General features: G+C 48.0%; 1 protein-coding gene across 2 annotated transcripts in view; it reads right to left on the bottom strand.

Moving 5' to 3' along the window:
• Nucleotides 1-7,596: 7,596 nt before the first annotated feature.
• Nucleotides 7,597-27,632, bottom strand: part of TNFRSF11A (TNF receptor superfamily member 11a) — a 30,172-nt gene continuing 10,136 nt past the window's right edge. Inside the window, exons 2-10 of one of the 2 annotated variants that reach the window (XM_061995635.1) lie at nt 22,762-22,843; nt 22,168-22,293; nt 21,520-21,663; nt 20,324-20,417; nt 19,908-19,996; nt 18,984-19,091; nt 17,217-17,269; nt 14,729-15,590; nt 7,597-10,678 (exon numbers count right to left, since the gene is read on the bottom strand). In XM_061995635.1, the coding sequence (XP_061851619.1) occupies nt 10,344-10,678; nt 14,729-15,590; nt 17,217-17,269; nt 18,984-19,091; nt 19,908-19,996; nt 20,324-20,417; nt 21,520-21,663; nt 22,168-22,293; nt 22,762-22,843 (1,893 nt within the window). In that variant the 3' untranslated portion in view covers nt 7,597-10,343. The remainder of the gene's footprint in view (nt 10,679-14,728; nt 15,591-17,216; nt 17,270-18,983; nt 19,092-19,907; nt 19,997-20,323; nt 20,418-21,519; nt 21,664-22,167; nt 22,294-22,761; nt 22,844-27,632) is intronic. The other variant, XM_061995636.1, reaches the window with a different exon arrangement.

The raw sequence follows: 27,632 nt of genomic DNA, 5'->3' as shown, positions 1-27,632 counted from the left end.
CAGGGTCCTTTAAGGGGCCCCTTCAGCTGCATCAGGTTCCACTCCCCAGTGTGCTTTTGTTGTGGACACCCTTGAGAATGCTGCTGTGCTTGACAGAGAGCTGCAGCTGTGTAATGGAAAAGGTCATGTTTGTTAATCAAATCATGAAAGAATAGTTGTGCAAGGAACCGTTTAAAGTCATTGTAAAAGTTTTGTAAAACTTTAACCTTAAAGTTTCTACAATGTGCACAGGTGCAGTTGGCTAAGGTGCTTATAGCAGGTACAATAGGTTCCACATGAGCTGATAAGAGCCAAGAGAAGAGTTCATGAGCGGGCCACTAGAGGAAGACTACTGACTTCATCCCAGCGACCACCCTACGACCACCAGGAGGCAGAAGAAGACCCCCTAGTAACAAGACGGGCACATGCACAGAGTACACCAGGGAGCGATGCACCCGACCCATAAGGACTGTATAAAAGGACTCTGATACGGGCAGGGGGGTTGTCGCGCGCCGTTGGTGGAGCAGAGTCTCCCGGCCGCCCAGCGCTGTTTTGCTTATTTGCCGCTTGCTTAATAAATTTGATCCATGAGTCACTTAAATTGGCTAGTGAGCTTTATCACAGCAATCTATAACGAGCTGTGCAGCTCCTTTCCCTTTCTTCTTGCTGCATTCTGCCCTCTTTTTTCCTTCCTGCATGAGGGCTGCCATCAGCTGTGGGCCTCGCTAACCCCTCACCCTCACAGCTGCCTGATCGTCCACAGAAGAGCTTCCTTGTCATCGCATCACAGTTGCGCAGTGCCTTGGCATGGAGGGATGGATCCTCCGCCAGGTGCTTGTAGATGTTGAATGGTTCAGCCTCTCGAAAGCCTGGGAGCAAGATGATCTCCTTGGGCACATTCTTGTTGCCAAAGAAGAAGTGGTTGAGACACTTCTCCTCCAGGCAGCGGTGCAGGAACTGCATGATGTCCTTCAGGCGCGGCAGAAAATAGCTCTCCTGCCAGTCTGACCTGGATGTGGTGGTCAGGAGGTGCATCACAATTGTCTTCATGGTATAGGTGGAAAAGTCTGTTCCTTTCACCATGCCAGCGCAGAGCTGCAGGCAACGGAGGTGGCAGCTGCCAGGCTGGGCCTTCCTGGCCACGTACCTGAAGAACTTCGCTTCTGCCATAGTACAGCTCTCGGGCCATGTGGTGCTTGGGGTGATGGGCTCATCTAGTGAGATCTGGCTGCTCACAAAGATATCCGAGTTATCCTGCTGCATGCCAAAGATCAGGTCAACGAAGACAGGGCTTTGGGAGGCATCTGTCAGCTTCAGCTTGCAGGAGCGCTTGGAGGACAGCAACTGCATCTTGTAGTAACGTGACTGAGGCAGCTGCTTCCAGATTGATGGCATGATGTTCTGGAACCAGCGGGCCGTTTTCTCCACATCAAGGTAGGCGCCTTTGCAGAGGACGTAGAAGAAGCTTGGACCATGATTCCTCCTCAGTTCCTGCTGGGGCTGGTGGACAAAACACAGCACTTGTCCCAACAGCTTCTCTCCCATGCAGGTGCACTCCTGCTGCACACGGATGCGGAAGTTCCTTCCCGACAGCTTCTGTGTGGAGTCTGGCTCCAGGCTGAAGGAGTAGCCATAGGGAGCCTTCAGGGGCACAAACATGCAGTATGCCGTGTTCTGATGAGAAGCCCAGCCTTCGAAGGCGCTGCCCACCCCCATGGCTGGCTGCAGCACTGGGAAAATCCTATTTGACAAGCGCTCTTTGAAGGTGCAGTGGAAGTTACCCATCAGCTGCTGCACCATTCTGCTCTTGTCGCAGTCAGAGATTTACAAACTGGGCAACTGCAAGAGTCACAAACTGGGTGGCCATGATGTTCCACTGGGAAACCATAGCACCGAGGGTGAAAAGTCAAGAGAATGAAAAGCCCCCAGATTGGATATTGTTAAAAACAGTGCTATGGTCAACTATTGTTTTAAACAAAATTTACTTCAGCTTGTATGGTATAGCCAATGTCTTGTTGTAGCTGATAGGATAAGGGATGATGAAAGGCTGAGGGAGCTGGGGGCTCTGTAGCTTGGAGGAGACTGAGGGGTGACCTCATTCATGTTTTCAAATATGTAAAGGGTGGGTGTCAGAAGGATGGAGCCAGGCTCTTCTCAATGATACCCAATGATAGGACAAGGGGAAATGGGTACAAACTGGAACATAAGAGGTTCCAGAGAAACATAGGATAAACTTCTTTACTGTGAGGGAGCACTGGAACAGGCTGCCCAGATGGGTTGTGGAGTCTCCTTCTCTGGAGACATTCAAAACCCACCTGGATGAGTTCCTGTGTGACCTGCTCTAGGTGGCCCTGCTCTGGCAGGGGGGTTGGACTAGACGATCTTTTAAGGTCCCTTCCAACCCTTGAGATTCTGTGATTCTGTGAAGGGCAGTGCATCCACCTAGGCAGGGAGAGGAGCCAGCACAGCAAGAAAGCAGCCTGGTTAAACAGCAAGCTACTGAGAGAACCGAGATGCAAAAAAGGAACAGGAGAGAGAGGGGAAAAGGGAACAGGCTTCCAAATTGTTCTGGTTTAGCAAGGAGCAGCTTTTGGCTTAGTAACAGGGGGAGCGGGTTGCAGTGAAGACCCGGTAAAGAGTTTGCGGACTCTCCCCCAGCTCCTGGGTTCAGGCCCACCTCCAGCCCGGCTGGGCCAATCTGGCGCCTCTGCCATCACTATTTAGGGATGGGAATTTGAAATGCGAGGCGGGAGGTGTAAGAGTGATACAAGATGGAGGCGACCACTCGGACCCTTGAGCCAGAGAAGGAGGAAGGAAGGAGAAGCAATAGACCAGAGACCCCTCTGCAAGCCGTGTCGAGAATGCAAGCTATGCCCCTGCAACCTATGGAGATCCATGGCAGGACTGAGAGCCGCCAGCAGCTCCATGTGAGTGAGCCCGGACGGGCGAGGGACTGTGTGGGGAGGCGGCCATGGCCCAGGCCGTGCTGGAGAGCCTGCACGCCGCAGAGCAGCCCCACACGAGAGGCAGAGGAGCTGCAGCCTTTGGAATAAGTGCGTGTCGGAGCAGCCTGTGCAGGGCTGCCATGTGTGTGAGTTACCCCACGGACTTGCAGGGAGGACTGGCGTGGAGTTCACCTGCCCTGAGGAGGGACAAACGGCAGAAGCTATCGGGAACAGACTGACTGAAACCCCCACTCCCTGCCCCCCCGAACTGTTCAGGGGGGGACAGGGTAAAAACACCGGGATCAGGGCTCTGAGCCCGGGAAGAGGGGAGATGGCTGGTTGGACTCTTCATTGATGTATTACTCTGGGTTGTTTCATTTTGGTTATGTTTTGGGGTTTATGGTTATGTTTTAGTTGATGTTGCATTAAATTATTTTCTGTTTTCTTCCCCAAACCGAGTAGCCTGGTCTGTTTTGTCCTGGACCTTAAGGGGCAATTAAGCCCTCCCTGCCCTTGAGCAATTCTCAGCCACTCCAGTACTCAAGGCTAATCGTGGTCTTTGTTCCCTGATGGACCTAAACCACACAAATCAGAATATAGAAATACGACTCGGGCATGCAGAAGTGCAGAGAGGAAGGCCAAACTGGCAAGAAATGTCAAGAGTAGTGAGAAAGTCCTAACTTATGTTAGTACATACATAAGTATGTTAGCATGCAGGAAAAGGGAGGTCCACTGCTGAGGTGGTCTGGCAAGTCAGTTACAAATGACAGCAGGAAATCTGAAGATTTTCTTCATTCCTCCTTTGCCATGACCTTCACAAGTAAAATCAGCTTCTCGAGTCTCTACAGAAGCAATAATGAAATAAACAATGAACTGCTGACAGTGGGAGAGAGTTAAGCTAGCTGAGGTATGTGTTGGTTTCTCCCAGCTGGTACCTTCTCCTTTACGCTTGGAAATAGCTTCCATGAAGGCCTGTTCCATCGTTTTTCAAGGAACTCAAGTATGGCTGACTCAGCTGTAATTTCCCAAATCTTTTTTTTTACCCTTTTTTGTAGATGGGTGTAATATTTGCCCTTTTCCAGTCAGCTGGGCTTTCCCTGAGCTCCATGACCTTTCAAAGATGTTGAAGTATGACTTTGCAGTGAGGGACGTTGGCTCTCGGGCAGCCTTGAATACGTTCAGCAAAGTCTCATGGATTTGTTTATGTCCAGCTTGTACAAGTGGCCCCCAATGTGCCTGAGCTCCTTCACCCCCCCCGGGAACCTTTCTAATGGTTTCCTGGGAAGTTGAAATCAGCAGCAGTTTGTGTATGATCATAGAATCATAGAATGGTAGGGGTTGGAAGGGATCTTTAGAGATCATCCAGTCCAACCCCCCTGCAGAAGCAGGGTCACCTAGGTCAGGTCGCATAGAAGCATGTCCAGGCAGGTCTTGAAGTCCTCCAAGGAAGGAGCCTCCACAACCCCTCTGGGCAGCCTGTGCCAGGGCTCCCTCACCCTCATAGTGAAATAGTTTTGTCTTATGTTTAAGTGGAACTTTTTGTGTTCCAGCTTCATGCCATTACCCCTTGTCCTGTTGCTAGCTACTATAGAAAAGAGGGATGATCATCTGCACATAATGCATATAGAAATCTGAGTCAATGGAAACATTATGTGACAGACCTGTCAACTCTGACACAAGTCAAAGCTACTGCAACACCCAAGGATTGATCAAGCAGTCAGGCCAGCTAAGGAATGAGCCAGAGGGCTGTGGCAAATCCTCAGCCAAAACACAGAAGCCATAAGCCAGCTAGCCAAAGGAAGAAGAAAAGGAGCGTTAATACACATGCAAGAGGATACTCTGGCATACTCACCTACCACCACATGGTTCCTTAACCTTATGCTGTCATTGCCTCGTTCATAAGCCAGAGAGAACTGTACTAACAGATTTCTCTGTTCATGCTCGTGTAGGCTCGCATTTTACAAAAAAAAACACCCCACAACAAATGTTTGACAATGCAATAACAGAGCTGGAGGGCCCAAAGGCTAGACGGGAGGGCTTAGCAAAGCTGGCTGCAGGGACGACACAATCACTTGGCAGCCACAACCAGCTCTGATGCCTCGCAAAAGAAAAAATACTGAGCAACCAGACTTAAATGAAGCGAGAGCACTGGGAAATGTGGGTACCTGCTGGGGTCTTTAAAGGAGGGGAAACCTCATGGGGACACCCTAGGGTACAAACACTGGATGGCAGCAGAGGCCTTTGAAGGTACATGCAAAAACTGCACATTGCTCAGCAAGCAGTGCAGCCTCCATTGCTGAGTGGAATGGGTTTGAATGCATAACAAAGACTGAAAATAACATATATTCACCTCAAGTAAATTACCTCATAGCTGGTGAAAGCAGGCAGGGAATGTGAAGGTGTATAAACCCCTAGAACAGCAGGAACAAAAGGAAGAGAGAGGACTGTCTCATGCATCACTTTCTGAGGTAAAGACCACATATGTGATCAGCAACAGTTCCTCCTCTGGATTTGTGGGAGGAGTGCTGCTTTTTTGTTTGCCTCTCACAACATTTTGCTAACTTGGACTCACTAATCACGTGGAATCATAGACCTGTTTCAGTTCAGTTCAGTCATCAAGTCCAACTCCTGACCTCACACTGCCAAGCCCATCACTTAAAGTATGTCCCTCAGCAACATGACTCTGCAATCTCTCCAGAGATGGGGACTCCACCACCTCCCTGGGCAGCCTGTGCCAGTGTCTGATAACCTTCTTAGGGGAAAAAGTTCTTCCTCATCTCCAATCGAAACCTATCCTGGTGCAACTTGAGGCCATTTCCTCTTGTCCTATCACTCATTACTTTGGAGAAGAAACCAACTCCCAGCTTCAGGCAGTTGCAGAGAGTCATTATGTGTCCCCTCAGCCTCCTCCAGGCTAAGCATCCGCAGCTCCCTCAGCTGCTCCTCACCAGACTTGTGCTCCACATCCTTCACCAACATGTCTCTGGACACATTCCAGAACCTCAGTGTCACTCATGTAGTGAGAGGCCCAAAACTGAACACAGGTGCAAAGTATGTAAAGTAGTACCTTTTACCACTGAATCAGGTTAAACAAACTGGGATGTTAAGGGCCTGGTTTGTTTTCTGATTCAGCCTTCCCACTCAGTCAGGTGATTGATGTCACTGCACAAAGGCAGAATAAGCTCCTATGGCAGAGCTCCAAGAGAAATAATTTATTGTGTAGTAACAACTCACTCCTCGTCCTGGAAATCAGGATAGCACCAGGCAAGAGTCAGAGAGCCGAAACACGTTCCAGGACAATCATCTGGTGTGAAAGCAGTTCCCACCAGCACCTGCGATCACGTGCCTCTTGCTTCAGCAGCAGCTGTGACTGCCACAAAATTCCCAGTTCATTTTTCCAGAGATACCACTGCAGCTCAGCCAAGGTGAGGGCACATTGTTGGCATTTAGCATCGCAGGGAGCGGGGGGTGGGAATCCTCTGAGGCCAAATGCTGCCAGGAGGAGCTCTCTGGTGCCCACATCTCCAAGTGAGAGTGCTGCCAAACAGTGCCATGGGCAGGCTGCCTTAGCACGTGCCTTTCGGGTCAACCGTCAAAGTATTCCTCATGGACTGAAAAGGGCAACAACCGTTTGGAAGGCCATTTGAAAATACAGCCTACAAAGTTTGGGGTGGTTCAGCAGTCTTTGCAAGAAACCTCAGACTTTGTCTATTAATAATATATATTACATACTCCAAAAAGAACTTTTTGACATGACTTTGCAGCCATTTTACCACGTCCAGTATAGTGCTGGCAGAAGTGAATTCTCCAGCCCTTGTAGATGTTGTTTAAGGGTGATGGTGAGGGGACGCTGCTGCCTCATTTGAATGGAGGTATCTGACAGAACAAGAGCTCTATTAAATATCCCATTAGCACAAAGACGTCTCTCAGCAGGGTTCTGTTTTATAATAGACACAGGGGTGTAACTGCTCAGATACAATCAGTATGATAAAAGGAAGGGAACCTGAATGGACAAGTAGAAATCAGGACATTGTATCCATGCTCCTCCCAAGTGTGCTGTAAATCTTGTGATCTCCAGTCCCTGTATGAACATGTACCAAAGCAGACAGGATAACAGCAGTTGCTGTCTATATTGACCTTGAATGCCACAGTGGTTCCCATGGGGATAAGAAGCGTTGCTCCAGCGCCCTTGAGCAAAAGCTTGCTCCTCGTTTTCCCATGGTTATATGCAAAATTACTGATGCCCTTCCACTCTTCCAACTTTCAAGAGCACCTACTAAATTTCTCAAGGATAATGCATGTAGTGAATCCCCAGACTGGAAGACTGCTAAAAGCACATGCTGTGCAGGAGGAGACTCCAGGAGTGAAACGGAATCAGAGCTCTCAGCAGTAAGGCATTACCACATCAGTTCTACAAGAGCTCTTGCTCAGCTCCACATGTGTGTGTGGATGTGCTTTGGCATTACTGCAGCACATAGTGGGGGAGGGAAACACTTCTTGTTAAAACAATTCTAGGGACAAAAAAATACGTTACAAAAGCCCAACCAGGAATGTTTTTATGCTCACATTTGATTTTCTGGTGGTCAAAATAAGCATAGGCATATAATAATAATAATAATACTGCATTTGATTTTTTCCCATTAATTCAAATAAAATCACACTTGCTCTCAAGTAGATCTTTAGGATTTTTATTATCATTAATTATGTGTATTACACTAGCAGCCAGAAGCCTCCAAATTAGTGCCCAATGCATAGGGCCTCGTTGTACAAGTGTTAAAAAACAGTCCCAGCTCCAAACTGACAACAAATTAAATCATGAGGATAAAGAAATCCTTTTGGGGTCCATGTCTAAGCAGCTAGGCAGAGACCCTGGGAAGGTGCAGCGTGCTTACAAGTGAGATATGCTTTCTTCACTTTTGGGTCAACTCTGGAGGAAGAAAACCAATCAGATCCACTGGTGCATTGTTTCCCTCCCACAAGGGAGTAGCCACAGCACCCTGATCGTTATCACCCATTTCTTCACACTTGCTGATGATCCCAGTTTCAATCCCTGCTCAGTAGGATCCTGACATTCAGTGAGTAAAAGATGTGTCCTCACTGAAGACACAAAGTAAACTTCTTCTCTGAAAATCAGGATTTTGAGCCTGCTCTCTTGTGGTAGTTAGAAGCCATGGGAAGGAAGGAAGCTGCAGATGGAGAAGGATGAGGAGACAGACCTGCAGACAAGTAATTTACCCAGAGCTGAACACAAGTATCAGTCCCTCCTGGCCTGTAAGTGGGGCTGGCTGAACTCCTTCTGGTGGAGCTGATGTCCGGGGACAATGCTTTCCAGGAAAATATGACTGAAAAAATGAAGTGGGAAAATATCTGCACCACCTTGCATAAAGGTGACGATGGCTCTGCTATCTTGTCCCTATTGCACCAATGCTTAGGGGATACAGAATTAGGCCAGAAGAGGCTAGAAAGAGGTTGTAAAGGCTCCAGCAGGAAAGACAAAAGAATATCAAAGGTAAGAGAGCTTCAGTTACAGGCCTTCAAAGAGGCAGAGGTAGCATGGGCCACCGAGTGGGCCATGCCTGCCTGGCTGAGCCTAGCCTGGGATGGTCTAGTTTTCTGAAGGCCATGCAGAGGTGAAAGGGAGACTGGTTGTTCATACACCCTTTTTGTCAGCCATTCAAGAGAGAGTCTTGCACATTTGTATTGAACTTTACATCCCAGATATATAAATAATGTAGAATTATTCTCCTGAGCAGTGAAGGTGGCTGAGCCCAGCCTTTTGTTTCATGGATGAGAAGCTCATCATGACACAGTGGGCACCTTGTCAGATTTACAGGTGCTCTTCACCTGCAGAGCAGCACTACTGCAAACAGAGCAGTTACGCAGGGAATCCCTCAGGCTTTGGCTTTTACACCTCTCTGAAAAGGAGCCCTCCCTTCCAGACACTGTTTCTGTCAGGGCAAATGAAATCACAGTAGGTAAGAGATCCCTGTGCTGGCCCTCCTGAAGGCTTAGACTGAGGACAGCCTCCTGCAGCACTCATCTGTGCAGGACAACATCAGAAAATTACCCCTTGTCAGGTTATCTTCTGAGCTCCTTGAGACTCTATTCCCTTCATCTTTCTCCCCACAGTGGCTGCTGGAGGAGGCTGCAGGATACAGGACCTGAATCAAAACCAACAAAGTAGCTGAGACTAACTTCTAACTACAACTACTCTTAGTCTTTAAATCCAACGCTTTGGTCCAATTGCTTATCAGCTCTCTGTGACAGTGGCTACATTCTGATCTCAGCTCAGACGGGCCGAGCTCTGGAAATAGCTTCATGCCAAAAGCTCTGCTTACTAATGAAATAGCAGAGGGAATGACAAAATTGTTTGGGCTGATGAAGGAATGCCTGTTTAACCTTGACCATATTCTCCATCTCTGGGTAATCCCACCTCCTGTCACTCAGGAAATGTCCCCAGCTGGTTACCATAGCTCCTTCCTCCACCTGCCAGCAGCTATGCGTCTGTCTTCAGTGACACTATTGACACAGCAGTCTGCCAGGCACACATCACTGACCTCCAGGAGTTTACATTCCTCTGATGAGAAGGCGAATTGGAGTCCGAAGTTATAAATGCTCTTTGCTCAGGATTAATCTGATATGTTTGTAAGGCATATCAGCTGCATTTTGTCTATTGTGCACTTGAGGCAGAGTTACACCTATTCATAACCCACAAGTTAATAAAAGACAGACCAGGATCTTGGCTCTGGTACTGGTTTGAGACTGGAGCAGCTGCTCCCTTGGGGAAAGAAGGGAAGGGCTCATGCTACTTTCCTGATCCCTGTGGGGAGACGAAGCTTGGCAGCAGCACTAAGCTCAGCAGCGGGCATGGCTGCTGCTTCCTCCCACCTCCAGAGACATGGAGGAGACCCAAGGCCAAGCAGAATGGATGCAGCTTAGTTCCAACAAGAAAACCCTGAGGAGCTCAGGGATCCCCTTCAGTGTGGTCAGCCCATCTTGGGACGCACCCCACACACCCGTCCAGCAACACTGCTCTCCTCCTCACAACGGCCCCAGCCCAAAGCTCCTCAACTCTCCTCTGCCGCTTGTTGGGGAGAGGTGTGAGGGAGCAGGGGGCAGGTGGGGAGCCCGCTGCCCCGCGGGGAGAGGAGAGAGCCCTGTCACTGCTTCTGCAATGGAGGCAGTGCGCCTGGCTTCAGGCCTGTGCCTGGCCCCACCGGCAACCTCAGCAAGAGCCCCACTGCCACCGGCCCATGCGCCGCCAGGGTCCTGCCAGCTGTCAAACCACCCAGGAGACACCAGCAACAGGCTCCGCATCTGTCACGACACCCGGGGTTCTGGCAGCTGTGCGGCAGCCCCACGCCCGGTCACAGGCCAGCCCCTCGGCACCGCGGCCCGCAGCAAGGACACCGGCTGGCCTCAGTTCAGCACCTTCTCCGAGAAGTGTCCCAGCTTCCCCTCCTCCTGCACAGGCTGCGAGGCCTGGCCACGGCATGGCCCCCCGCTCCCCGGCGGGCAGGGGCCCTGCAGCTCGGCACACTTCTCCTTGTAGTGCTGGGCATTGCCAGCAAAAGTCTCACAGCGGCTGAGGTTCTCCTCCTGCACGGGGCTGCCCACGTTCTCCTCGCTGGGCCCCGAGGCCGTTGCTCCCTCCTGGGAGTTTTGGCTAAGGTAGACAACAATGATGTCGCCCTTGAAATTCATTACTTGTCCGCTTGAGATAAAGGTGGAGTTACTGTTTCCAGTCACATTTCCTAGGGAAGGAGTGGGGAGAGAAGACAGATGTGATTAATATTTTCCCCTCACGAGATGGAAGCTTAGCACAGTGAACCCAACTCGCTGTGGTGGCTTCACTCTTGTTCCATTATTCTTTGCCCCGTGACACAAGGTTGCTCTTAGAATAAATGCCTTCCACTGGGCCTTTTCATTGTTTCCATTTTTGCGTCCTCAGGATAAGGCCTGTCATCTACAGGGAGCCTGTATGAGAGGCTTAGAAACATTTTCTCTCTCAATTGTGCTCTGGGAAGCAAGAGAGAGCGTGACGATCTCATGCTCCTGTGCTGCCTGATGCACAAAGCTGCATCCAAACTGCCTCTTCCAGTGGTTTGTGAGGAAATGGTCATTATTTCTCATTAGGAAACATCATGTCTTAGAGTCCCAGGCAGCACACTGAGGTTTTTTTCCTCCATTGGTAAGCAATCAGTCCTCCCATGTGGGCCAGGTAGAAAGTTCATTGAATACTGTAAGACCTGACGTCAGACCATACCGTCACACAGTGCCCAAATGGCAAGGAACTTATCTGATTACCTTATACTGTCCTGATCCTCCACAGAGGTAAACTCTGGGACTCACCTAGCACCTACAGAGATTTACCTGAACACATGCTGGCTCCACTGAAGAGGCAGAGTCTATACTATAGCAACTTAGCAGAGTTATGGTTTCAGTCAGTTTCAGCCTGCAGTTAAGAGATTTTTCAGTATCAATTCAGTCTTTCTGCCATTCAGGGACTGGGATGAGGACTCAAGCGACAGCAGGACCGGGCTCTGAGAATTAATCAGCTTCCCTCAGAGCAGAAAGAAAATAACAGAGTACAAACTGTCAACATGAAACCAGCGAACTTGTTGAAGTCTGAAAATGAAACTGATGCAACCAGAAAAAGAAGTCCTCCTAGTCTGTGAATGCTCCTCCTAGGAAACATTTTTCCTGCTTTGCTTCATTTAGTTATTACTTACAGATGGATCTGACACCATCTAGATGTTTTGGGCCTTTCCTCATTACGTTCCTCAACTCCTGAGACACTCCCACTTTTGTTGCAGCTAAGCATGGCCCAAGCCCAGAGAAATGCCGTTTTCCTAGCGGCCACGGGTGCTGTTTGCAGATCAGCAATGGGCACACTGGGCTCCTGCTGTGCTGAGTTAGGACCTGTGCCTTGCTCATAACTGAGTCTAGGTAGCACTCCAACAGCTCTCTAATAGCCACCCCTCAAGTAACTCTATTTATGGAGGGGTCGGGGAAAGCGCAGATTGACACATTTGTAACCTTTAGTTGAACGCGGATGGCAAATCTTCAGTGCTTTCTGAAGACATTGTGTTGAAACAAAAGGATATTTGAGGCCCAAAAGCACAGAAAATGGACCACAAGAGCTTTCTGGACTGCTGATGTGCTTCCACTCTGGAAAGTATAAGGGATACCTTCAGAGGATAAATGAAGGCATCATTCTCAGCAATGTTTTTCAGCCTTTTGGTCTCTTTGGGCTACCTGATGATATAAATTCCAATGACAGAAGAAGTTTTGTAGTAATTATTCACTAAGAACTGGAACGATGCAGGGGATGATTTTTCTTGGCTCCAAGGGCCTCCAAGCAGTAGGAACTGTTGGTCGCTGCCAAAGTGGGCTGCTTTGGGATCTGGGAGTGAAAGGCTCTGCAAAGCCATTCATCATGAAGTCACCTCCGTTTTCCTGCACTCACACTTCATGCTGTGGTCCTACATGTGACTTGAGGTGCTCACAAACCCACGCTTCACATTCTGTCTCCAGGCCCGGGCAGGGCTTGGAAGAACGCTTGAAAGCTTACCTCTGTCTCTGGTTGTTTCACAGGAGGGACAGGGTTTGCCATTGCTGCTGTCATTTTGAGTTAGGGAACTAAAACCAAAACTTCATGGAACCACTCATAGCCTTTTTCTTCCCTTTTTTTTTCCCTCCACCCTCTTTTGCATCATTCTGTCTGAAGCATGTCTGTGTGCCAAGCCTGGTGGCTTCAGTTTCTTTAAGAAGCTTCACAGACAGTTACTTTGCCCACAGGTTATATTCCCACCTGGGCATTTAATGAGGCTCAGCAAAACGTGCTCCACACACAGCTCCAGAGTGACCACAGTGCTGCAGTTGGGAAGCTCTGGCTAAGCCGTGTCCCACTCCTTGTGCAACCAGGTGCTGTCAGCGGGGCACGGCCATTCTGCAGACAGAAGAAAACCCCTGCCAGCAAGCCAGACTACCTACAGATTAACTAACCCACACTCTCAGACTGCCCACAGCTCAGGCAGGACCTTCTGACAGTCCTGCCTAAAAATGATAAATTAGGAACACAGTATCTGTGCTCAGATTTCACCAGGTGGCACTGTAGCACGTACATACCCAAAGGCACAGTCAGAATTAAAACCCACATAAAGAATTCTGCTGCAGGTCTAAGATGGCACTTTCCAGCTTGTCACTTAAATCCAAGCTCTGCTGTTGGCTCTATTGTTCCTTCATATCTTCTCTTCCTCTTGGTGTCAGATTTAGAAAGAAAAGCAGGACTTTTGCAGTGCCAAATATGACTTGACTTTGAGTTGTATCTCAGAGTCACCTCCCAACAACAACAACAGGTAATCTGTGTTCTCTTTACTACTGGTGAATTTCATACAGACCAGGCAGCGAAACCATGTCAGGATTTCAGGAAACTGAAGCAGCAAACATTGTGCCTGCTCTTAGAAAGATGAACACTGCACACTTTCCCACATGGTATGTATGTTGAGAGAGGAAGGGCCTCCAAAAGTGTTGCTTTTGGGCTTTGGCAGAGTGACAAGAATTCTTGTCTCTGTAAGAAACTTTAAGGCATGACACAGTTTAAAGGGCGACTGCTTACACTGGCTGTAACACAGTCAGAACTAAGGTCTCATTATGCTTGCTAGTGCGTCCACATAAATAAAAACAGAGCATCTGACTTTAAGAGATTACAATCTAAAATGACTAATAACACATGACAGGCAGACTGCAGACTTTTATACCGAAAAAGAAGTCAGAGGGAGGAAGGTTTCATCCAGAAAAGGCTCTTAACTTCCCTTCTGCTAGTTTTGCTTCAGTGATTTTTTTCGCCTGCTTTCATTTGACGATTTTGATGCATTTACTCAGTGAATTGGTAGTCAATTGGTAAGTTGGTGACAGTGTTTCAGGGTTGTTTAGGGGACAGAGCACTTGTGTATGGAGAAATCATGTCTATATGACATTTAAGTCAACACTTACATCCTAGCAAATGAAAACAAAGAGCTAAAAGCAGAAAATGGCACCTAATCTCCTGGACCCTGCAGTAGCCACCAGGTTACAGCTCCAGCTGGAGTTTCACTGACTGCTATATAAACGTTACTGGACTTAAACCTAAGGGCTAAAATGTGTGTGCAGATTATCCAATGGAAAATTGTCTGTCGGAGCGTTATCTTTTCTTACTCAGCCTCCAGGTCCCTATACTGTCCTCCTTCTAAGTTTCCTCCAATACACACACCTGTTACCACCAAAATAACTCAGTGACAGCCAGAAACTGGATTTGCATTGCTGGTTAGATCAGGGCACAACAACCATAAAATCATTTAGGTTGGAAAAGACCTTTAAGATCACTGAGTCCAACCATTTACCCAGCACTGCCACATCCACCACTAAATCATGTCCCTCAGCACCTTATCTATGTGGCTTTTAAACACCTGAGGGATGGCGACTCAACCACTTTCCTGGGCAGTCTGTTCCCATGCTTGGCAGCCCTTTTGGTGAAGAAATTTTCCCCAGTTTCCAACCTAAACCTCTCCATGTGCAACTCGAGGCCATTTCCTCTTGTCCAATGGTCCCTCCCAGCACCCAGGCTATTTGCAGAAGTCACTACAAACCAAATGGCCTTATTGTTTCGGTTTTGTTTTTCAGATTAACTTCAGGGCAATTTAGTGAAAAGGCATAATTCTGTTTTTCTCCCCTTCTCCTAAATCAGACCCTCTGAACAATACTGAGCTAGCACAGCGCATAATCCTATACCACTGTGCACAAGTCAAGCCTGATGGACTTACCAGATGCTGGAGGGAGGTCTGAAGTGCTGCTGTTTGTCCCTGAAGTGCTTCTATTTGTCCCTGAAGTGCTTCTGGTTGTGCTTTGGTACTTCATGTTGGTGCTATCCGAAGATGCATCTTCTGAACCATGATCGCTCGCTAGTGTGCTCTGACCAGCAGAGAGAAAATTCAAGCCACAGGTGCACTGTGCATAGGATCCAGTTTCTGGGGAGGTGGAGGCGCTGTCAGCTGCAGCACAAAAAGGTTTGCTCCACTTTCTGGGAGATTCCCTGTATGAAATGCCACATCTCACACAGATCTTCTCTGAGTCATAGTTTGTTGCAAAAGGTTCTGTGTCTTTGTTGCCCGTTTCCTTCAGGCAACTGTGGGCAAGCTGGTAAGATTTCTGAGGAAGTTTGTCCGTGACAGTGTGTGCCCCTTTTGTGTCAGAGGAAAGGTGAGAGCCTTGAGAGCCTGCTCCACCCTCCAAGCTCCCAGTCCCTAAAAAGTACTGATTTAAGCTGTCATTCTCCCCTGCCTCCATCGGTTCTGAAAACGACGACATGGCTTTACTGGCAGCCCCGCTCAGCAAAGAGAAAGAATCGTTGGTGCTAAGATCCTTATCTGTGTATTCATCTTCCATGGGAACTGCTGGGAAATGCTCGTCGGTCTCAGCCAGCACAGAAAACTCTTGGAGGGTCCCTCCAGCCTCGCAGGGCACTGTGCTGGGGCTCCCGTTCCCGCAGAGTGGGTGATCCCTGCTGCAGCAGGAGCTTCCAGGGGCAGGAGAACCAGTGGGGCCCAGGAGACACGTGCCTTCAGAGGTCTGGGGGACAGCGGCATTCGTGATGTTCACGGTAACAAACGCACCCCTGCGGGGCTCCTGCAAGAAATTCCACAGAAGAAAATGCAGTTAACGACTAGATCAGCAGAAAGTTATTTTCTAGACAAAGGAGGAACGGGCAGATCTCAGCTCTTCCTCCACGCAGAGCTGCTATATTTGAGTCTTGAGGTGTCATCCTGTTCTGCTGTGAAACTGTGACCGGTGATGCTGAGCTCAGAGGGTGTTCAGGAAAAGATCTGATGGCCCGGGAGGCAATAACATTTACACCTTTGGGAGATGACTATTTCCAGTTCTTAAGGAGGTACTTAAGACTTACTAAATCTAGAAGAACTGCTAGATTCTGCTTTTCCTTGCAGACCACCAGTAAGACCTCCCTAACTGCTTGTAAGGGTATGGAAACACCCTGTGTGTATGAAAGGCTGTTGATCTGTGAAGGCTTCACTGGGAGCACTATCTGTCTTTATCAGTAACGAATAAGGAAAGAAACTGGGTTGGTTCAGAGGGCTCAAGACAAGGTAGAAATAAAAACCAAAAAGGAGTCACACAGACAAGGTTGCTTTAAACTGGAAAACGTGAGAACAACGACTGCAAAGGCCCAGGACGTCACTTTGCCAGTACTTGTCAATGTAAAGCTTTGGTTTTGGTTGCAGCTAAATAATAATAATAATGAGAGGTTGGGAAATACTTCAAGGGTTCCCTTCAGTACAAGCAAGTTGTGCTGTAATGATGGGTATTTGGGAATTGATACATTTTATCTGTTCAGAACCTCCAGGATCGAAGAGGGAGTGTTAAATGCAGCCAGTCACTGATGGCTGCTGATTCACTGCTCTGTCCCAGGGGATCTGAGCAGCTGCCAATGCAGGAGGCTGCATGAACACTTACAAGACAAAAGAGGAACTGCCAGCACAAAAAGGTGTGTTTGTCTGGTGTGGGGCTTTTCTGTAGCAATGCAATTTGAGTCTTTCAACAGCTAAGCTAGACAGAGCTGCCAGGTGGAGTGCTGGGGAGAGCATGCATTTGGGAACCCTCAGTCCATGCTCATGGCATGAAGCAGGCAGTGCACGTGAACTTGAACCTGTGTCCCCACCTCAGCATGGGATCTGATGTTCTTCCAGAGCAAAACCTCTTGTAAGATCTTATTTTTTTTCACACTTGAATGGAAAAGAAGGGTTTCTGCAAGCACTAGAATTAAGGTATCTCAGGTAGTTTCTTTAGCTGAGGGCTCTGTGCTTCATGCCTTGCATGTCTGGCATTCTTGGCGTTCCCCAAATTCAGGTTTCTCCTCTGAGAGCACTCTTGTGTGTAAAAAGGTACAAACTCAACCACAGCATTCTCTGCTCTTATGATTTAGAAAAGCTCTCTCCCAGGCAGTCTCAGGCATTCAGCAACTCATGGGATCACGTTTTAACTTTCCCCTCATCAATATTTAATGCCCACAGAACTGAAACCAGAGAGGTTCAGAAACTGCTTGAACATGGTGATTTCACATGCCTCACATTTACAGAAAACCAGACTGAAAGAGCCACAGCCGCGAGCATTCCGTGAGGAACTCAGAACTCGTTTTCTAGCCAAACATTAGCATGGACTCTGCTTCAGGAGGGGTGTCGGGAATGCCACAAGGAAAACATCACACACAGAGCAAACGGCCAGCGTTTTCAACTTTACCTTTGCTCCTTTTATTTGGCTGCACACTTCGTTAGCCCAATTCTGTAGATCTGCTGTAGGGAAAACAAAGAGAGTAGCTGTAACATATAGCAGGCGCTGGAGTTAACCACAGACCTCAACACCCACAGTCACTCACAGCCCGCAATAACCCATGAAGTCAAAACCAGTTTGGACTGACTGTTCAAGTGTCCCAGCGTTGGTCTAGCTGAGGATTCATTCTAACTGGAACAGGGTTATATTTCTGTGGAACAAATTTTTCCAAGCTCCTAAAATAGACAACGGTTAAACTGTGTTCCACATCAAATGGGGTTTCTTTCCTGGTCATATGTCACACTGAGCTATGACTGTCCCAACACCGACTCGCTTGCAGCTGTACAGTCTGTTTCAAGAGAAGTCACATGGATGGCCCAAAGGGCATTCTCAGATAGGAGCGAGGAGCCCGCAGAGGAGAGGGCAAGCCACTGAAATCACGGGATGGCAGGCTCCAACATGGCATAATCCACTTAATCAGGGAGTACTTCATAAGGAAATCTGCTCGACTGGAGCATCTCCCGAGGAAAAGCTTTCGGTCCAACAACACTTTATGGCAAAGACCACCAGTTAACAGAGTTAGCAATACTTCTTGGCTTCTGTTTACACTTTGAGGAGATTATATAGGTCTCAGGTCTCATCTACATTTGATGTTTATGCTGGATTTGTATGCCTGAAGATAGATGTAGGCACTGCCAACTCCCAGCAGTGACTCTGTTCCTCTGATGTTGAACCTGCACACTTACCATCAGTTCCCCCTAAAGCAGGCAGAGCTTCTTCCTGAGCCTGCAAGGGCCTCCAGTTAGCAAGATCTAACATGCAAAGTCAGTGAAGGACCATTCACTGCAGAGTAGCAGGGCAACAGAAACATCAAATAGAGAGCACTCCTCCCCCTAACCTGCTCTGCATCCTAAGTATTTGGTTTCCACGGAGAGTCACCATTTCCTCCAGCCCATCCCAGGAATTCCAGATTTAGCACAACCCGTGTTTAGTGTGGCAGAAGCAGCTGTTTCTAAAACACAGACTGAAATCTACTTTACAAGAGACGGTTGCTGTCTTCCACTGCTCTCAAAACATAAATTTCTAGGGCTTGGGAAATGAGACTGTGGAAAAATTACACTAGAAAGGGCTTTCCATGTTTGGAGAGAGAAAAGACAATGAACAAGATAATACCTGTATATCCTAAACTAGGGAGATTCAGGGCTTAACACAGAGTGACTGCTCAAGGTTTTCCTGTCATAATATATAACATATTCAGTATCCCAATGTTACCCAGTATGCCTTAGCTAGATTTTTTGCTATTTTTCTGCTTCTACTATTCTATTTCCTTCTAATAGTACTTCCATATTTCATCAGAGCTTTGTCCTTCAGCTAAAAATGTTGCCTCCATGGTGTTTTCAAATATACTTCAGGCCTTTGTATGGAAATCCATACTTTAACCTGTCCAGATGTAGGTTTCAGGGGAGGAAGGAAAGTGGGAGGAAGGAGACAGGAGGTGGTGAAGACTACCTTAGTCATTCCTTATATCCCTTCAGCCAAGGGGTCTGCTGTGGCCCATGGTGCAGAGCATCCATGCTGCTATGGAAGGCCTCAGATCATAGGGACAGATACAGGGATAGCCCAGAACTTCCCCAGTAACTCCCATGTTTCTTGTCCTGGTGGTTACCCACGAAACCAGAGTGCACAGAGTCAGCCATGCAGCTGTCACATTCATGAACATCATTAGCTATTGTGTACCTGTCAGCTTTTTTCCTTTGTTCTTGTAGTATACGATGAAGACGACAATGCCAATTAGTGCCACAAAAAACAAGATGACAATCAACACATATAAGATCTTGTTTGTTCCTGCAGGACGGAAAAAAGACAGTGCCATCAACATGCAGCTTGTACTTAGCAGCACGACAATCCTTGTTCATTTTACCTACTTTTCTGCAGGGGAGGAGGTTTTTTTCCTTTCCATTTCTATAAGGCAAACAGCCCTAGCACTCCAGTGGCTCTGTGCCTAGCAGTCTTACTGAAGGTACCTGGTACTGAGCCATCTCTACACAAACCAGCCTTGGTGTCTCAGAGCGGTGTGATCCTTTGAACATCCCCTCGCAAGCTGCCAGGAGCCCATGGGCTGTGCTGGCCTCCCTCAGGGCACGCAGGACATACTGGAGATGACATAATTCAGCTAGCAAACATTGTCCTTTATCTCAGGTTATGAAGGATCACGCTACATGCCAGGCAAGCACCCTCCCTGGTACCATATCCACACTGGAGAAAGAAACAGGCAGTGGCCAAGAAGGGAGAGCTACATTCAGCTGAGACTGTATCTGCTGCTATAAAATAAGTATGGAGAGGAGCTGCTAGCCTTCCTACAGACAATGTATGGATGGAAATCAGCAGTCTGGTAAAATGAAAGAGCTGCATGTGTGATGGAGGTGAAGGGTATAACAGCCATGCTGCTTGCCATGTAGTGTGGACATGGGCCTTCGAGCAGCCAGGCTTCAAATAATCTTTAAAGGTGGGATTTTCCAAGAGCATTCTCTTGGCCTACAGCTGCAACCCCTGGAGTCAACCACGATGGGAATACAGTTAAGCCCGCCAAAACCCCCTAGCAAACACATCCCTCCTCCTCCCTGCTTCTTTCTAGCAGATAATCTGTCTGAGGACACATACCTGATGGCTCAGGCATCTTCCGTTCTGCACAAACCGCATCTGACTTGTCAGTCCCAGGCATGACTTCTGCCATTCCCAGATCTGTACAGCTGAAAAAGACAGAGGGGTCAGCTTCGCAAAGAGGAAGCTTCTCATGGCTCCTACACTTACACAGAGCAGTACTTTCTGGCATTAACGTCTGTTTCTCCACCCTTTAAGAACCTCAGATACCTTCTTTATTTTCAGCTGTGACAGCCCAGCTGTTACTGCTGCATCTTGCTCATCGCAAGAAGAATTCAAGGTTCAGTGTGACAATGCCTTTACCACTATGCAGCCAACAGAGACGCTCTCTGCACACCCCACTGAAAAATGCTTTTGCCTAGGCTTCTCCCTGTCTCCTGGCTATCCTGGTCCTTTTACAAGGTACAGGCACTTACTTGATCCAGGATTGACACTCATCGGTGGATGAAGCGATGTTTGAGAAGTAGCCTCTGGGACATGGTACACACATCGTGTCCTTGTCTTGTTGCACTGTGTGTAGCAAAGAAAGAAAAACTTCATAGCTGAGTTTCCATGAGTTGCTTTCAGGTAAGGGGAAGGACTATGCTCCCTATCCTCCTGATCCATCCCCTCACTCTCTCAGAATCTTTCCCTAAAGAGAGAGGATCTTAGATTACATTAGAGCAGCAATGACAGTCACACATAAGCAAAGTACACGAGCCTCACCTGAGCATTTCTCTACACAATCAAAAGGAGAAATGACCAGGACCATTTGCAGTTCTTGTAAAATAGCACACAGCTATTCTGTCCTTCCCCTTCCATTAACTTCCTGGTGTCAACACCATGCCACAGACAGCGACGTTAACTGCTGCTGTCACTTCTATGAAGCCACAGTAAACAAAATGCTGTATTTGCTAGACCAGGGGCAAATCAGCACCACTGTGCTGCAGGCCCATGCAGCATTTCAGCCTCTATTACTCTTACGTGCTGCTTTTTGGGCTCCTCATACTTGGCACAGCCGTTCCTAGTGTTCCTTACAACTCTGAACTTGACTGTCTCTATTTTCCACCTGCACGACATCTGCATTTTGTTTTCAATCAGACTTAAGGCTAAGTTAAATGCTTATAATAAATCTTTTCATGGCAAGACACCTAAAACAGAATGCTTGTGCTACCTGAAAGGTGTTAATCACTCCTAATTTGTTTATAACATTATAAAATAGGAAAGCAAAACCATCGGACAAAGAATGACTTTGAATCCGACCTCAGGGATGATCCCCAACAGACTGCGTGTCTCAGTACTGGAGCAATGCACGATCCAGTGACCCACAGTCAGATACCTCAGCAAGCATCAGAAATGCACCCAACACCTTGCAACCATCACTGTGCCTACGTGGTGTCTTGCACAAGTCACTTGCTCCAAGATACTGTTTAAACAACAGAGGTAAAACCCTTCAAAATGCAAACAGTGCAGGAGGGTTATACACAGCAGCAATGACAACCCCAGTGCTTACCTTCTGTTGACAGTCATCTGAGAGTCTAAAGTATCCCCACTAATGTCCCAACCCACACGATGCTGCCTCATCCTGTAGGTCTGAGTTGGATGTTTCACTCTGTATCTTTCTTTATCTTACCAGGAGGCTGGACTCCAAATCCAGGAGCGCATATGGTGTTTCGCTGGCAGCAGTCGCAGTCATCACTCCAGTGGTAGCCCATGGTACAGGCACACTGCCGCTGGAACGTGCTGTTCCCTGGGTGCACTTCCCTCAAAGCCTTCCCTAAAGGAACAAGCAGGGGGGAGTAAACATCTCTCTGGTAATAAGCCTCAAGTTTATGAACCTCTTGTTCTAACTGTTAGCTTTGCTTGAATGCCAGATGCAAAACCCTTCATGTCAGAGGAAATGTTATGTTTCAAGCATGGGAGACCCTTGATCAGCACAGGGCTGATCACACTCCTGAGCAATACTTCTCCTTACAGCTGCTGCAGAAAATAGATAAAGCTTTTGCAAGGGTGAGACAAACGTGTTAGGGGAAGTGAAGGCATGGTATGCTGGGCAAAAGGACAACCCTGAAGATCCAGCTCACTGGAGTGAATGACCTCAGTGAAGATAATCGTTATCAGCAGCATGGAGACTGCGGTCACGGTGCTGTCGGGGGCCCTCCCTCTGCCAGGCCCTTCAGCAAGCTCAGCCTCCAGAACAAAGCAACTTCCCCAGAGCCACTCTCCCACCTTTGTGCTTCACTGATTTGGATTAAAAAGTCCTTCAGTATATACAACTCACCTTGATCACATATTTTATGCAGCAAGCATTTATCTTCTTCATTCCAGACGTCCATGTACTCGTTTGGGCCACAGGGCTGGCACACGCTATCGGCAGTGCCGCTGCACCGAGCTGACATGTACTTTCCTGTGAATGACAGAGGGACAAAGAGGTGGATTACAAGTCGCACAACAGCCCTCTAAGGAGCTGAGGGAAGAGCAACAGGTTGGGCTAGCACTGCTGTACTGCTGGGAACAATAATTTCTTCCTGCCACTTCTGGAATTCCTCAGTGTAGCCCCCATGCAGTGGGGCCCCGAAACACCAGTGAAGCTTATGGCCTGAGGCCAGGCCTATCTACACACACAGCAATCAAGCTGCTTTCTATCTCCCCCAGGGGCTAAAGCTACCCGACAAAAAAGCTACTATGGCTTTTGCTGAGGTCTGCAGAACTCCTCTTGTACTAGAAGGCACTTGCAAGCTTGAAATCATGCACCTGCAAGGGCAGGTGCCAGTAGATCAGCAAAGACACAAGGGCAAGGTGCCTTACTGACCCCTAGAGCTGTTTGTGATGAGCCCCTCAGTTCTGAGACCTGTACAGCCCTGTGCTCACATACCTGGCTCACACTTGGTGCAGCACCGTCCCGAGTACTCATAGTGTTGTTCACTTTCGCAAGGCGGAGTGATTTGTAGTGACAACTGGAGTGGAGAAAGAGAGAGAGGACATGAGATCCATATACCTGGAGAGCTTCAGACCTACCCAGTCGCAGTGCTGGCAGAGAAGACGAAAACTTTTCTTCTGTGTAGCATTTTGGATAGCTAAGCAGTAAAGATCAACCGACATTTATGGCTTCTAAGGTGCTTTGTAGACACGCTAAAAATATGTGCTTGATGCTGTAAATGCACTGTGACTTTTGGTACTGCCAGGTGATAAATAAATAACACAGTCTTGAAATTTGTCATGAACTTTTGTCCTGCTATATAACCTTTTCTTACAGTACTCTATTATTCAAATCTATGACTTCAAACAATGGTTAAAAAAACACCCCAAACCAAACTGACACAGAGATACTTCTGTAATCTCTTCCAGATATGACCTCAGACCAAGAGTGGGGTGACTGACAGTTTTAATGCATAGGATTAAGCAAACAAGCAAAGTGAACGATTTATACTCCTGAAAAAGAAAGAAGTTCGCAGCTTCCCACTGGGATACACAATACTCTTAACTAGCCCCAGAAAACATTGCACTTCAATTTTGCAGCTTTTTTATGGCTCTCACCCTGGCTGACCCCGCTTTGGCTGCCTGGCAGTCTCCTGGCAGAGGTCCTCCAGGCAAACTCAACAATTAGTTCTTAATCTTGTAACAGGTAAGACCTTTCAGATTGGCCAGTAGCAAGGAATCCTTCATTACTGGATACAGTTGTTAAAATCTCTTTTACTTGGAGAAAGCTGCAATAAAACCTGTGCAGCCGATTAAAGGGAGTGTTTGCCATCTAATAGCGTATGACAGCCCTGTGCCTACTGATACTGATTTCCATTACCCTAACATTGTCCCCTTATTTCCTCTGAGTCTTTACTTCTCTTTCCTCCTTCTCTATTTTCAGCAGTAGCAATCTCTTCAAATGGAAGATATTCTTCCCTAAGCATTTTCATAGAAATGTAGACTGGTAGGGGTTGGAAGGGACCTTTAGAGATCATCTAGTCTGCCTAGATCACATCACACAGGAATGTGTCCAGGCAGATCTTGAAGACCTCCAGAGAAGGAGGCTCCACACTGTCCCTGGGCAGCCTGTGCCAGGGCTCCCTCACCTCAACAGTGAAGTAATTTTTTATGTTTAAATTAAACTTTTTTTGTTCCAGCTTCATCCCATTACCCCTTGTCCTGTCACTAGATACAACAGAAAAAAGAGATGTCCCAACTTCCTGACACTCACCATTTATATACTTGTAAATATTAATAAGATCCCCCCTCAGTCTCCTCTTCTCCAGACTGAACAGCCCCAGTTCCCGCAGCTTTTCCTCATAAGGAAGATGCTCCAGTCCCTTGATCATCTTGGTGGCTCTGCCCTGGACTCTCTCCAGAAGTTCTCTGTTCCTCTTGAGCTGAGGAGCCCAGAACTGGACACAGGACTCCAGATGAGGCCTCACCAGGGTAGAGTAGAGGGGGAGCAGAACCTCCCTTGACCTGCTGGCCACACTCTTCTTGATGCATCCCAGGATGCCATTGGCCTTCTTGGCCAAGAGGGCACATTGCTGGCTCATGTTTCATTTGTTATCAACCAGGACTTCCAGGTCTCTCTCTGCAGAGCTGCTCTCCAGCAGGTCAATCCCCAGCCTGTACTGGTGCATGGGGTTGCTCCTCTCCAGGTGCAGAACTTTGCCCTTGCCCTTGTTGAACCTCATGAGGTTCCTCTCTGCCCAACTCTCAAGCTGGTCGAGATCCTGCTGAATGGCAGCACAGCCTCTGGTGAATCAGCTAGTCCTCCCAGTTTGGTGTCATCAGCAAACTTGCTGAGGGTACACTCTGTCCCCTCATCCAGGCCATCGATGAAGATGTTGAACAAACTGGCCTCAGAATCAATCCCTGTGGAACTCCACTGGCCACAGGCCTCCAACTCGATTCTGTGCCACTGATCACCATCCTCTGGGCTCTGTCATTCAGCCAGCTCTCGATCCACCCCATCATCCACTTATCCAAGCCACACTGCCTGAGCTTTCTGATGAGGATGTTATGGGAGACAGCGTCAAACACCTTGCTGAAGTCAAGGTAGATGACATCTGCTGCTCTCCCCTCATCTAGCCAGCTGGTTATGCACTCATAGAAGACATCAGGTTGGTCAAACAGGATTTCCCCTTGGTGAAGCCATGTTGACTCCCCCTGACAACCATCTTTTCCTTCATATGTTCAGCGATAACATTCAGGATGAGTTGTTCCATCACCTTTCCAGGGATGGAGGTGAGGCTGACCAGCCTGTAGTTTCCTGGTTTTCCCTTCCTGCCCTTTTTGAAGACTGGAGTGACATTGGCCTTTCTCTACTCCTCAGGCACCTCACCTGTCCTCCATGATTGTTCAAAAATTACGGAGAGAGGCTTAGCAATCACATCAGCCAGCTCCCTCAGCACTCTTGGATGCATCCCATCAGGACCCATTGACTTATAAGCCTCAAGCTTGCCCAACAAGTCTTTAACCTCTTCCACCCAGGGCAAGTCCTCTGCTGTCCCAGCCATCCTGAGGGTCAGCCTTGGCTGTAAAGACTGAAGCAAAGAAGGCATTCAGTACTTCAGCCTTCTCTGCTGGGTACACCAGGGTACCTTCTGTGTTCAGCAGCATGCCCACATCCCCCCTCATCATCCTTCTGCAGCTGATGTACCTGAAAAACACCTTATTAGTTTATTTAACTTTCATGTCTGCTTCTAATACTGGGAAGAATCTTGTAACTTAAAAATGACCAAAAATGTAGAAGTTTTTCTTTAAGACAGCAAATTCATCCTGGAGTTTGAGCTACAGGCTGGTGTAGGACTTGTGTTTATCAAAACTGCCCTAGCTGTATCTGGAACACAAGTACCTCAAGTCAGAGGTCTTGAGCTTCTGTATTTCTGCAGGTTATAGAGATATTTTATTTATCATTATAACAATCCAAGGCCAAATTAGGAGTCTGTAGTCTTGCAAGAAATGTCCCGTTGTCTCATTGTTTATCTGTTTCTTTACATTCATTAGCAGGGCCTTTCTGGCAATCATACTTTTTGGAACAAACACTGAGTTTTGTGTTTGTGCAGTACCTCTCAGGAGGCCCATGGGATAAGGATCAGTGCTGGCACGGCCAGAGGAGATCTAGGAAATCATAGAATCACAGAGGCTGGAAAAGACCTTTAAGATCATCGAGTCCAACCACTAACTGCCAAATCACACTGCCAAGCCCATCACTAAACCAGCACCTCATCTACACAGCTTTTGAATATCTCCAGGGATGGTGACTCCACCACCTCCCTGGAAGCTCATTGCAGTGCTTAGTAACTCTCTCAGTAACAAAGTTCTTCATAATCTCCAATCTAAACCTCCCCTGGTGCAACTTGAGCCCATTTCTATCATTCTGTCATCCATTACTGGAGAGAAGAGATTGACCACCACCTCACTAAATTCCCTTTCTGGTAGTTTCAGAGAGTGATCACGTCTCCTCTCAGCCTCCTCTTCTCCAGGCTAAACACCCCCAGCTCCCCCAGCAGCTCCTCATCAGACTTGTCTCCAGACCTTTCACCAGCTTTGTTGCCCATCTCTGCACACGCTCATGGAAAGTTGGGCCAGCCTAGCAGCTGAGCATCGACACTGCTCTGTGTCCCAGGGGAAATTCTGAGCACATTCCTCAGTGGAAGGAGCCCCGTTTGCCTCACGCACTTCAAGAAGCATCTGCCGAAGCATTCATCTGGTCAGCACAGGGCTGAGGAAATGCTGCAGGGCCAAGCAGCAGAGAGGAGGTCCTGAACAACTGACTCCTTATTCCCAGCCATCTGAAAGGGCAAAAATGGTGAGACCAACAATAGGTTCAGCCACTCGCTTTTGTGTCACAGAATGTCCTCTTCTTGTCTGCCCCAGTTTGACAGTTCCTCTTTAGCAGAAAAAGCAAAAAAAAAAATCTGAAGTGTCAAGCAGGGGCAAAGTCACCCTTTTTAAGGAAGGATATGCAAATCTGCTAAAGAGCATTCAGCTAAAGGCTCTGGAATAAATTTTGAGAATCTCAACTCAGCCTGAGGAGGAGCAGCAATCCCCTGGTGTCGAGGCTTGGGGAGCAGACTCACTGCCTGGCCACCTTTAGGAAACCATTTCACACCTCCATGCCTTACCCTACTCGAAGAGGGCTATTGTTACGGTGTAACTCCCAGCTGCAGCTGCATAAGTCTATGTTATCTCTCAATAAATTATCTCTTCTGCACCCAGGTCCTTCCCCTTTTCACACAAGCCAATGCATTCAGAGCTTTAACACTCCCTCCTTTGATTTATGCTTAAGGGCATAAGGAAAAGCCTCTCAGTGCTAATCCCCCTGTGAGTCCAGCCTCCTTGTGAAGGGGAGAGATCCAGGCCTGGTACTGACTGACTGGACCCGCCAAGCATGAAAGCTGAGAGTGGAGAGGACAGGAGGAGAAACAAAAGCAACCTGGGGTTTCCTTATGATGAGAGCTCAACTTGGGCTCTTTTGCTGTGACAGCCCCACTGAAGTCAGGTTATCCCTCTGCCAGGGGAATGGTCACACTGTCCCTTACAGGCTGAGCAGCTCTCATGCTGTCCGCAGCACGGTGACCCGAGCACTGCCGTGGCCAGCGCATTCCCACCACCCTGTCCTTCCTTCCTTCCCACCACCCTGTCCTTCCCAGATGGGGAAGTGCAATTCATTTTGCAGATGAGGAACTCAGGCCTGGAGGCCGGCTGGCTTCACAGAGGTGACAGGAAACCAAACCAAGTCTCCCAAGTCACCCCGTAACCCCTGGGACATCC

This window comes from Colius striatus, chromosome 4 (assembly GCF_028858725.1).
Source record: "Colius striatus isolate bColStr4 chromosome 4, bColStr4.1.hap1, whole genome shotgun sequence".
Taxonomy (NCBI): Eukaryota; Metazoa; Chordata; class Aves; order Coliiformes; family Coliidae; genus Colius; species Colius striatus.
This window is presented reverse-complemented; position numbering and strand designations above follow the sequence as displayed.